The 12,788-nt window shown below is 41.0% G+C and overlaps 1 protein-coding gene across 1 annotated transcript in view; it reads right to left on the bottom strand.

Moving 5' to 3' along the window:
- Window positions 1-8,467, bottom strand: part of LOC139131404 (uncharacterized) — a 36,494-nt gene extending 28,027 nt beyond the window's left edge. Inside the window, exons 1-2 of the mRNA XM_070697430.1 lie at window positions 7,573-8,467; window positions 7,264-7,382 (exon numbers count right to left, since the gene is read on the bottom strand). Of these exons, the coding sequence (XP_070553531.1) occupies window positions 7,264-7,382; window positions 7,573-7,643 (190 nt within the window). The 5' untranslated portion in view covers window positions 7,644-8,467. The remainder of the gene's footprint in view (window positions 1-7,263; window positions 7,383-7,572) is intronic.
- Window positions 8,468-12,788: the final 4,321 nt, after the last annotated feature.

The raw sequence follows: 12,788 nt of genomic DNA, 5'->3' as shown, positions 1-12,788 counted from the left end.
AGGAAAGTCATAATGACGGCCAAACCTTTTGTGGTGGTTCCATGGTACAAATTAAATAATTGGTCTTCTTAAGAACCAGAAAGAAGTAGCTCAATTTCTATTTGTTTTCTCAAGGCTTTCGCGCAAACTTTGCTATCAAAGAACTGGAGGACTTTCATCCCAGTAAAGCCTTTCCCTCGGGCTATTAATTCTACCTTTCAGGGTTTAAACAGATAACCTTTTGTTGGTCCACCAGGGAGAAACCTGACACAATTATGCGATTCGATCGACTGTTTTTACTGGCGGCTGATTTCACTTTCAAGCAGGATAACCTTAGTGTAACCTTTTTTTCTATGCTCTACCTGTTTTGCAAGAAGCGTGGGGAACATACGGGGCTCTGTGCAAAAGCGGAGCAAAGTTTTCTTTACCTGTAGACGGCGTCAGCAAAACGTCAGCAAAACTGAATCAACGTAACGCCACACACGACCGACCCGTGTGCAATTTTTACGACTGCACTATATTCACTCTGCATAATGTTCAGACCAAGGAGGCAGAAGAAAGACTATCTACCTCCATGCTCAGACGCGATTGGTCTGTATCAGTACGGGACGGGTGGGCTAGAATGGTGTTTAGTTGGATGAAATGTACACTTGCTCCAAGTCTTAGGGTACATATATAAACATCAAAACAGAATAAGTTGAAGGAATAAACTTCAGCAGACTGTCGGGCTAGGTGGTAGGCTGGTGCTTAGGTCGTGGGGTGAACGCCTTTACTTGTCCGGACAGTAACTGCTCTGACGAGACAAGCAAAGCGACTTGGGGGCCAGTCTAGATTAAATGGTACTTCTTAGTTACATTCAAGACGAAATAGCTCCTATTTGTTGTAACATGCAATTTTTCAGGTCTATAGGGCTGACGCGTTTTCTATTTCCTCGCTGTTGTACATTGTAATTAAAATTATTAGCTTATGCAAACACGAGGAATTATTGGCAAAGTCTGGCAAGGATTTGGAAAGCTGCGAAAATGTTGAACTATTAACATCAAACGGTGAATTTGCTTCATATTTGCACGGCATTCACCGTCAATTTCTGGGAAGAGGCAATCTTTGTCAACAAGAAAGTCGCGCAGCCGCAGACGGGACGGCCCCTCCCTTCAAGATGTAGTTGTCGACAACGACATCGACATTCTACAAAGACAGGAAAGGGATAAAAATGAAATTTCGATTGGCGTACTCATTTTTTTCTCGACCAAAAGAAAAATTGTAATATCTTGAGAGTCCAAAAAGCAGCCCTTAAGGTGTAACCGATTCTTTTTGCCACGTAATTATTCTCCTTTGCAAAAGGGAAGGCACAACTTATACGCAGGTCATGATTCGCTGATTATTGAGTATGTTGAACGAAATTGAATACACTCTCGCCTCGGGGACACGAATTTGGATTCTCAAACTTTTACAATTCTTTTGTGATATACCACTTGTTGCGGTTCATTTTAAAGCTTTTGGTGTAAGAAAACTTTTCACCGGCTTTGTTTATCGAGATTCGAAAATTTTATAGTTATTACAAGGATGGCAGCCATTTTGAATTTTAAATAACCGTCAATCTTGAGTTATTTGTTTCCCAAGTGGCAAAATTTGCACCCCCGATTTTTATTCTTGACTTTTAAAGATAATGGTTGAAAGGCTTCTCAAGGAAAGTTTGAGCAAAAGTTTAAGTCTTTCACTTTCGATGCGCGAACCTTGGAAGACCTGAAACATACACAGGCCTCGCTTCAGTACAGTATATGCACTTCTGACGCGCTGAAGACAGGAAGCCAATCTACGTAATTAGAAAGAATCATTCGTGACGTAATCAGACAGATATTTGTTCAATATCTATTTTAAGACTCCATTCCCAGCGTCCATTCTTGAGATATCTGCCACTTATAGAAATATTCGAACTCGGTGCTCTGTCTCGCGCAAAACTATTTAATTAATTACGTACGTTGCAGTGGGGTAGCATTCGTTTTAGTGACCAGCAATTTGACATGCGTGGCGTGATATTAAAACTTCTTCATTGACATCATGACATCGCTGAAAGATTAGGCGGAGTCAGAATATTCCACATCGTCACTGAGCATGCGTGATGAAGTCCACAACGTGCGAACTATTTCGCGATGAGTCGAGTGATTCACCTCCCGACGGTTGTAGAGGGACCGTGACCTCCCTGATGTTACTGAGCGAGTCCGTATTCAGTGTCAAGCCGATGATTGTGATAGAAAGAGGTCCTACGGGAGCCAACCCTTTTATGTGTACATCGGGATTTAAGCACGAAATAAGGTGAAAAATAAATACACAGACAGCATGCCTGTATTGTATAACGCTTGAACCCTGTCGGACCTGCAAATGCCTGCAAGTACTGTGAAATGTACGATGAAGGATAAAAGAACTACTTCTCAAGGGAGTATGAATGCACAGACAAAGCCATGCAGTCCGTAATGTATCACGACATTTCCTGATACTTACAAGGACATGGCAGAGGAGATGTCATGTTGAAAAACGGAACAACAGGTTACCATATAGGTGGTCTAAAGCCACACTGCACACATAGCTATACTCCATTTCTGCCTACATTCACTTGTCATAAATTTTTGCCATGCAAATTACTCCATCAGGAGACCATAAAACTGCGTAAAGTCACAGTTGTTATAGCATTTGCCGAATGAGTGTCACATACACGGTACTATTGACAGTAATTGTATTAGAGTTAAGCTTACTGTCCGACAAGTCCAAATCCCCGATATACAAAAGTTGCCCAATTCGGGGATTAGTATGTTGTTGCGAAAGGAACAAAGCGCACTTCAGACAAATACAAGTAGGGCATATTTATCTTGGCACTGTACAAGGACCCTGGATGTCTCGATCAGAATTTCTGTCTTTTGTGGTAGCACATCGAGTTTCTGCGTCACGTCAGAGCCAGTGAGGGAGTTTTGCCGACAAAGGTCACCGCTGATTGCTAGACACGACGTCATTTTTGCTTCGGAAAATCTATTCTACATGCATGTGTGACCTCCCCTCGTCCAATTAAAACGGAAGTGTGTTGCTTTCAGGGCCGCTGTAGCATTGGAGAGTTCAAAGGGACATTTTTACAGTACATGTATATCATTTCATGATTGAGAATTGTGTCCAAGCACGGAATAATTAAAAGTTTAAAGAACAACTTTGAAAAATTTCAGTTTGTCACTATCCTTATTGGTGTTCAAGCAAAATAGACTATAACAGGTCGTTCCACCATCACCTTTCAATCATTAGCAATACTTTGAATTTGTCGCCTCCTCGCTTTGTTCTGTAGCCCTGTAAAAAGGCACATGTATGAGTTAATTATATATATATATATATATATATATATATATATATATATATATATATATATATATATATATATATATATATATATATTATACATCGCTCTGCCATACAGGTATTGAGCACTGTTTACACCGTTAAGATTTCTTTATAGGCTTTATAGGATATATATATATATATATATATATATATATATATATATATTTTCCGTTGTATTTTAGTGCATTAATTATTCTCGTACATATGAAACCTTCAATCTAATGATTGAGTAAATATAAACACAGCCAGCCTTTTCGCGGTTTATTTTGCGTACTTTGATTTCTCAAAATGATTTCTAAACATTAGAGTAAGAATAATTTTCAGGGTTATTCAAATTATTCATCGTGCTTTTTCTACTGGTCATCTGGGGATTTCATTTCGTAACGCACGCACCAGAGGGCCCTGTATTGTCAGTTTCTGTGCGTTTTGACTTTCGAAAAGGATACTTTTATGGTTATTGCTCTCTACATGCAAAAGTCAAGATCCTCCTGGGGGCGATACCACGAGCTGTGGGCAATTTTAAAGGATTAGGTCTGAAGGATAAAAATTTTTGAATGGATATCGAAACTCTGAAGATACCTTCCCAACTTCAGCTGTGTTCACTCGTCTGAGCTCGCGTGCTCTACTAGGTGTCTTCACAAATTTACGGCGTTAAGACTTGACATGCAGCCCGATCAATTAAAGTCAACGCGCTGAAAATGCCGTGCCTCGGGCTTGTTTACGTCGCTGAAGCCAAAACCTAGCCGGCAAATCGTCTGTTATTAGCACTTTAAGACTGAGATTTTCAATGACTCCGTTCATCCACCGTGATCAGCCTATACCAATAGGCAAATCGTTCTTACATTGTGTATTGTGAACAGATAACTAGATTTGTGAAAGGACTCTTGGTCAATTCTAAGGAAATTAAAAGTTCCACCATTGAGCGAAACAAATTGAAATACGCTTTCTTTATACTAGCGGCGTCTGCATCATCCTGAACATGTTATTACAAATGGCAAAGGCGACGAATAGCCAATGGGTCTTTGGAAGATTTATATCAGGGCGTATGGTAATTGATAACGTGGTGTAGCCCCCATTTTAAATGCTGATTAACTTTGAATTACTAGAACGGTTTTATTTACGAGGGCGGATAACTGAACGATAAATGCCGGCTTTGTCTTCAGACAACCTGCAAAGGAACTGCTTTCGTTTATTAACTTCTGACATTGTCTTCTGTATAGAACTGGCCATTTTCAAAAGGCTGTTTTCGTTAAACATGTTTCAGGTGCGGGTCCGAAGGGGTGTTTTGCAAAACGAGGAGTTCCTCGCAAACTGTACTAAGTTCAGCGGCCACTGTTCACACGCCTTGTCCTTGCTTACCATGCACGGGGGAAAAACACATCTCTCGTGACAGAAAACAAGCGCTTTCTTGTTTTCATATGAGCATTTGACCGCCAAAACGACAGAACAAAATCCTTGCCGTCATCAATGGCCAAAAATGTAAACCAGTCAACTATCGCAACCAAATTTGTATGTTTAGCCTTGCCGTTTGGAGAGCTATTCAGCGCTGGGACTATTCGCCCCATAGACGAGTGTACAGAAGCGAGAAATACCCCATTTCTCGCTTCTGTACTCTCGTCTATGTGGCAAATAGTCCCAGCGCTGAATAGCTCTCCAAACGACTTTGGTTGTATAGCCTTGCCGCGTTGCAGAATCTCTGGGTTTCATCATAAGTCTGAGCGTCTGGGGGCTTTTCATGGTCATCTCATCTCAATCAGGATGGACCGAATAGTGGCAGAAAAAATTTAAAGCCTCCCGATGCGCTATAAATTGTCGGAAACAATATGGGGATCTTGGACAAAATCTTCTGGCCAGACACAAAGAAAGTTTTGTTAAACAACTTCCAGGATAAGAGTCCCGGAAGACTTAAGTGACCTTCTTCGTTTGAGATAATTTTTTTTCTCTCGCTCTAGCAATGGTATGTATACAAAGGTAAATAAACCGCGGATTTCAAGTTAAGATAGGCCGTAAAATAGCATTTGAAGAATAGGCTTTTGATTGGAAGACAATTTGAATACTGATATTGTAGTGTGAAATGTCTCTGTTACGGCATTCAACTCACTGTTTCTGTGTTTGTTTACTCGGTGACTTCCCGTATATCCCCTTGGATCTATATGATAAAATCTTAGATATTAAACAGCAAAGAAAACCAACCGTGAATTACCGAGCTCAGAGTATCGACATCCATTGCTGTTTACAGCTACAGAACGTACAACTTCTCCGTAAGCTAGTTGTGAAATTGAGCAAGGAATTTAAATCAATTGAGATATAGATCTTCGGGTTATTTCATGAACTTGTATGGTTACACCGTTGGTTTTATACATGCACATATTCTACTAGTATCAAGTGAATGGCCGTAGTACTGTGGCCACTCAAAGGGCTTTGATTGGCCTCTTGAAGTCAGAGGTCACGTATTATTACCTCGAATGCGGGTCGCCGGGTCAACGACTCAAAACAAACCCTTGTCCACCCATCACAAATACGTGTGCAATTTTGACAAAATCCGCGAAATAGTCCTTTTCATTGTATCAAAAGCAGCTAATCAGCGTAAAGGCTGCAATTGAAACCACGAGCTGCCCTCTTTCCCTCTAACAAGTCTCGACTAATTAATTTCTATCGTCGCTGCGATACTTTTCCGAGTTGAAAAACAAAAGTACGATTTTCTATGAATCTAACAACGATTGCTGGTTTGTAGTTCTTGGCAATTGGGAACAAAATGCCGTCATGTGAGCTTTTTTAAGTCGCCAGTCTAACGATAGTGGGATGAAAGAAGCCATATGGGATGTTTCCGTGACGCGCCTGCGCTCTACAGGTCCATCTTGTTAATACCTTGAGCTTTCTTGATTTTTCTGGCCCATTCACCTTTTCCCCTTTATGATAGAGTTCCAATGAAATCGTCCATGAGCCAAGGTCCTAGCGTCTGCAAGAAGGCCGTCGACGCCAGTATGACCAGTTTTAATGCAGGGAGGGAGGGACCATGGAGGTAGAAGTGAGACTCGCTTCTACCTCAACGGAGAGATTACGACAGACAATTATAGCGTGAAAGAACGCGGCTGATTTTTCTGATGCTGGTCTTTAACCTTTGAACGACATCACCTTACAACTAGCTGATGTCGATTAGTTTTCAGTGACAGCAATTTCATCTAGAACAACGCACGGCAACTTGAAATGTGATCGTGCATCTTCGCCAGTTGTTCGCTATTAAATTAATCACAGTCTATCTATGGAGCTACCGTGATTTAAATTCACACGCTGACTCACCGTGTAGGCACAATATACCGAGCCGCATGTACGAGCCTTTACGAGGTAACTAGAGACACAAACCATGGCCACACGTCAATGACAACCCACTGTTTACAACCAAGGCTTTTTTTCCCGATTTGCAGCCGGGCCACCGACACTGTTTTTGTCGGGCGGCTAATTCACTACCTGATGCATTCGCCAGAGAGGTGCGTTGGACAAAAAGCGCACGGACGTACCATGAATAGCGGAGTTGAGCAAGAAGCCACGTCTGTGTTTATTTTTACTGATAACTTTCCCTTGTTTTGATAAAAGATGTAAAGATAACACGGCCGGTGTGACGCACCATGCTCTGGTCTGAGGTCTAGGATGTGGATAGAAAGGCTTGAAGTGCCAATGAAGACAAAATAGTTAAGTTTTTCATGGAGTAACTAACGTAGGTAAGCTGTAGTACATGCAGTCTGAACCGGACAGCCTCGCTGCCAAGAGCGCTATTTAAACTTTGATCCTTTAATTTGCTACCGACGCCCAAGGGCAAGTCTTTAAAGTCAAAAAGGTTCTAGTATACCTTGACCACAACACAGTGCCTCCAGAAGGGATTGTAGCCGTAATAAGTCAGAAACTTACGTTCACATTGACCATTTCTGCCTCTTTTCCAACCATAGCAGCAGCCGACCGTGTTTCCGAATCGACAAAGGCCCCTTTGAGAGCTGGATCTGTGTGTGGCGGAGCTGACCGGCTCGATTCTGCGAGAAATTTGTACAGCGGCTTAGTTAGCAGAGGTGAAAGAGAAGAAAGCAACCGGACGTTGTACAAACAAACTCAGAAATAACAAACAAGGAAATATGCAGAAGTTAAAAACAAATATATATTTTTTGTTTTGAAATGAATTGTTTTCAAATGTTAAAACTGATATGATAGGACGCCAACACCTACCTGCACAGAAGTACAATCAGTGTCACTACAGCAAGTGTCAGGGATTTCACTAGAGGCGTCTTCGTCGACATTTTCCCTACGTCAGTTATTAGTTCCCCGAGACTTTTCTCCTGGAAGTCACCTTTTAGAGTTTTGACGTTTGGTAGGCTGCTGTGGCTTGAAGACTTCCTCACGGTGTCGAGTCTCTCAGGTAGAGTTTCAGCGGCCGAAAGCTCCAGTGAAAAATCGCACCTACGGTCAAGTGCAGCGCCTGTGGCAGAGTGTGTTGTCGGCGTTAAACTGGCCGGTGATTTGAATGCTCCGTGGTATTGACTAACGCGCCCTTATTTGACTCTCACCGACCTGGCTGATAGGTCCGCCCCGGCTCACAACAACACTATGCTTCGAATAGCCTCTCGGCGAAATCTCAGTGTCCCGGTGCTAATTTGCATGTCTTAATATTAACAACATTCAACTTGTAGGCTAAGACACCAAAGGGCTGCGGAAGCTACGTCATAACGATTGTGCCTTTCACACTGTCTAATTGGTGTTTGTCAGCGACTGGATATCATCAATGCCGTGACACCCGGAACACACACGAAAAATCCACGGCAAAACATGACATCAAATTACATGAAATATATAAGCGCAAGACTAACAACGAGGAGACATTTAATACCCATGCATGCATACTTTTGAAAATCTTACGTGCACTGCCGAGGGCGCCCGACCGAAACAACTTTGCGGAGCCTCCAACCTCAAGACGTAAACGTTGCTTGATTTCGATCTCGAATGGTACATCACTTCAAAATCATGCGGCCATTCGTGAATCCGTCCGCGAGAAGTTCTCCGATTGACGACTTTTTTATCGATGAAAAAGAAAAACAACTGCACAACAACAAGTCAACTCAGAGGTGCCAAACATCACGAATTCTGAAGGTGACAATAGCGGAACACCCATCGCGTCAACCAACGGATAGATATCAATCAAACCATAGACAGTCCTTCTTCCAATGTCTATGACCCAACATCAAATTAAAGATAATTAACAAAAGTATGCAATGGACCTCATTTGAAATTGAATGCAACGTCAATTTCACCATGGACAGTGGAGCGGAATTAACTGTATTGTTAAATCACCCATGACATGACTCCTACTTTGATTTATTGGAAGGGAGAAGTTCTCTCAGTACCATTTACACGTACTTAACACAATCTTACTAATTGTTGTTGTTGCTGGTAGTCAGCACCCTGTTTGTCACAACTTCAAGAAAAACTTGACAAAGGAGTTTTCACAAAACCCTTCATTATCCGATTACGTCACTCATAAGCTCCACTGTTTTCTTGCTACGGTTAATTACGGTGAGGGATGGTCGTTACGGCGACTTTCGTTAGCCACCTTGATCCTCTCTCAACATCTGCCAGTCAACAACTTTAGGAACTCATTTCACCACGCCGAAGAGGGCGCACGACACGACGTCTGCAAGGTAGGAACCTGCCTGCTTTACGGAATAAATTATAAGTAATTTGATGAGAATACCATACATGATAAGAATACTATCAAAGGTTCAGCTAATTTTTCCTAGTCTTTCTTTTCATTCTCCTTCAAACATCAGTGTGTTGGATAAAGTATTGTAACATGTTTCAATGTATACGTAGAATGCCAGAAAGTACGTGACGAATACTACTTTTAAATTTTCTGCATGTGAATTCAAACTTATATGGCAACGTTAGGCTGCTAGACTTATTCATCGATGGGGAATCGAAAATGTTGGACACTGTGGCGAAGATTACTCATCGCCAAAAACTTTGCTTTGTATGAAAAAAGTAGTGGTGATGTTCACGAAATACTAGTATGACTTCGTTTTTTATCGATGACTTCTCAGATATATTGACGCGAAGACTATAACAGTACATAGGCACAACGGCGTGAAAACTATACAGGCAAACTTTAAACATTTGTTCACAAAGCGACTTTCTTCACATTACAACTAGGAACCGTCCCGATTGGTTTTGAGATCGGTAGTGCGAAAATGCTGACCGATTATATTTGAACCGACGGTTACACGGTGCATACCTATGTCTTGACAACATAGTGACCGATCACATAGCAAGTTGATCTCCTGAATAAATGTATGGCACAGCAGAAAGCGAAGAACAAGGTATTCCGTTCCTGTGACCTGTCCCTTTAATCATCATCATGGGGACGATCTTGTCGTGCTATCGTCCCATTGCCTTAACATCAATTCTGAGCAAGTGTATGGAAGGTATTGTGCGGAAGCATTTGCTTTGTAATGTGGCTGATAAATTAGATCCGTTTCAGTTTGCGTACAAAGCTCATAGAGGGGTTGAAGACGCATCTATCACTCTTTTTAATTTACTTTCTCAACATTTAGAATCCGCAAATGCATACATTCGTATTCTTTTTATAGACTGTTCAAGCGCTTTCAACACCATTGAACCATATGTTCTTCTTAGACGCCTATCAATATGAATGTCGATGCCAACATAATTCTCTGGATCAGTGATTCTCTTAGAGAAAGACCAGAACGGGATGTGTAAATGGCTACATGTCAGAGGAAATTGTACTGAATGTTGGTGCTCCACAAGGTTGCGTGTTATCACCTACTCTATTTTCTATTTACACAGATCACATGAGGTGCAATACTGCAATATCTTGTTTTGTCATTGCGATGACATTGCTCTTGTTGGGCTACTCAAAAAGGAAGATTCTCTTTCTGAATATTTCCATAATGTTGAAATTTTAAAGAACTGGTGCAGATAGCTTTTTAGATATGAATATTAGTAAAACAAAAGAGCTTGTAATTAGTCGTAAAGTTTGACCGGATTTTACTCCTGTCTCAATAAACAATGATTCTGTTAAAGTCGTTTCATGTTTCAAATACTAAGGTTCATTTCTAGATGAAAAACTCACATTTGATGAAAATACTGACTATATAGCGAAAAAGTCCCAACAAAGATTACACCTTCTCAGGAAACGAAAATCATTCAATGTGAGTCAAAATATCTTACAAATGGTGTACAGATCCCTCATTGAGAGTGTTTTAACCTATAACATCATTTTGTGGTATGGAAATTGGACTGTCAGAAACAGAAGTAAGCTGTCTCGTATTGTGAGGATGGCAGAAAAAATTATTGGCTGTCGTCAAAATTCCCTTGTAAACCTTTACCAGCTGGCAGTGAAAAGGAAAGCGCAGAATATTGTCAATGATTCTGATCACCCTCTCCATGGTTACTTCCAGAAACTACCGTCAGGGAGACGTTTTCGGGTTCCTCGTGCAAAGAAAAACCTCTTCGAAAAGTCATTTCTTCCATCAGCAGTTTCAAACTCGATGTAGTTGTTTTAAACCTCCAGTTGGTCCTTTGTTGTTTCCGTCTATGTTTCAATTTTTGTATATCGCTACCTTGTGTGTGTTTTTAAGCATTTCAATGTGTAATAGCGTCCCTTTTTATAGAATGCTTTTGCTAGTTGTACTATTTTAATTTGTATATGATGAGTATGACGGCAAATTTCTATTTGAATTGAATTGAATTGAATTGAATTAAATAGCTTGGCCGATCAAAACCAAACCCAGGTTGTCTGGCCAGGACATTTCGTCGACAGATACGGTTGTGGATTCGTAAAGACGCGAACCATCGCGCCTGGAAGCTGCACCTCCAGTGTCAACTGTCCTGAAGTCCACTAACAGCTCAACCTTGGCATACTTTCAATTGATTGAGTTTTATCTCAAGGTTATCATCGTCAAAAGACCCTCTCTGATTGTCGCCCCCAAGTTCGGCAGACAAAGTTCATTCGTTTATATCACATACCCTGACCATTCCCCCTATCCCTTCCTCGTATTAAAGCGAAAGTTTAAAAGGGTGAAATGTTGATGTTTCACGTCAAGTACGACACCATTTAACATTTTCCATATTGCTGTAAGTGTTTATTCAATAACATACACTCACCACTGAATACCACGTGTCTTCGCCAAATTCCCTGCTTGAACGACACTTTCATGTCAACGAGTTTGCTGTACGGTTTAATAATTTACAGGCAGAAGTTTCGGATTGTGACCGAGTCTGAAGTTTGTCGTCGTTCTTGTCTGTTGCCTTCCTTTTCTTCTCTCTCGCTTTAAGGACTTTTTGAAATGGGATTATGGGGTTAGGCTGAGCCTAGTAGTAGTCTGTCTAGCTCTTTAGGCAGACATGGGGACCAGCGTCATGACAGAGATAACAATGTGAGGCGAACCAATGAAACTGATAACACTCTTACACTTTAACGGAATAAATAAATTGTGTTTACAAGCGGGCACTTTGTCATCATCAAAAAAGATCATGGCCCGTGCTGGCGTGCGTCATTTTCAAGCGTTTTGGTATAATTTGGAACTTGCAGGCAATGGGTCTATCTTCTTGTCTGAATTCAAACAGAGAACACTTGTTACAGGTATTCAACAATGGAGAACAAACCTAGAAACATATTCTAAGCTAGACACATATCGCTTGTTTAAAAGTGTTGTAGTAGTTGAAAAATATCTCAGCGATGTCACTACTGATGTTTTCGGAGAGCACTTTGTAAATTTCGAGTGTCCAATCACGATTTGCATATTGAAAGAGGACGAATCCAAAAGTTACTGTGACCTAGGGCGAATAGAGTGTGTATGCTATGCGTATTAAACCAAGTTGAAACTGAATTCCATTTTGTCTCATATAGTATGCCCCTTGTATTGTAATTTACACACAAAAGTTATACCAGAATGTTACTACATTACCTCTACACAATTAAAATTTACAAGCTGACTCAATTCGCAAAATCCTCACACCTACACATATATTCACTTGTATGGATTTTTCATGTTTTGTAAAAATACGGTGGCCCAGAATACCGAATAAATACTATTATAAATTGTGGCTACGAGTGATAAAATACTGGATGTAGGAAAGCCATCGGTACAGAAAATAATTTGCCCTGGCCTTATAGTATATACGTAGTCTGCAGTTCTTGCAGTTGCAATTCTTCACTATTATAGTACGGTATACCACTGCGAACGCACCCTTTCCAGCGAAGGAACTCGCTCCTTACGACACAATTCCTTAGTTTCCCGTTTTAACATGTGGTGTTTTAAATCCTAAGATCCCATCGTCGCAGTAACATCCTAGCTTATAACTCATGATAATAATTTATCCAGCTGGGTATCTGATTCGCTTGCGAGTCGAAGTGAGGCCGTGTGGTGGCG

Source organism: Ptychodera flava, chromosome 4, assembly GCF_041260155.1.
Source record: "Ptychodera flava strain L36383 chromosome 4, AS_Pfla_20210202, whole genome shotgun sequence".
NCBI lineage: Eukaryota > Metazoa > Hemichordata > Enteropneusta > Ptychoderidae > Ptychodera > Ptychodera flava.
Note: the sequence above shows the minus strand (reverse complement) of the source record. Positions and strands in the feature narration are given on the sequence as shown.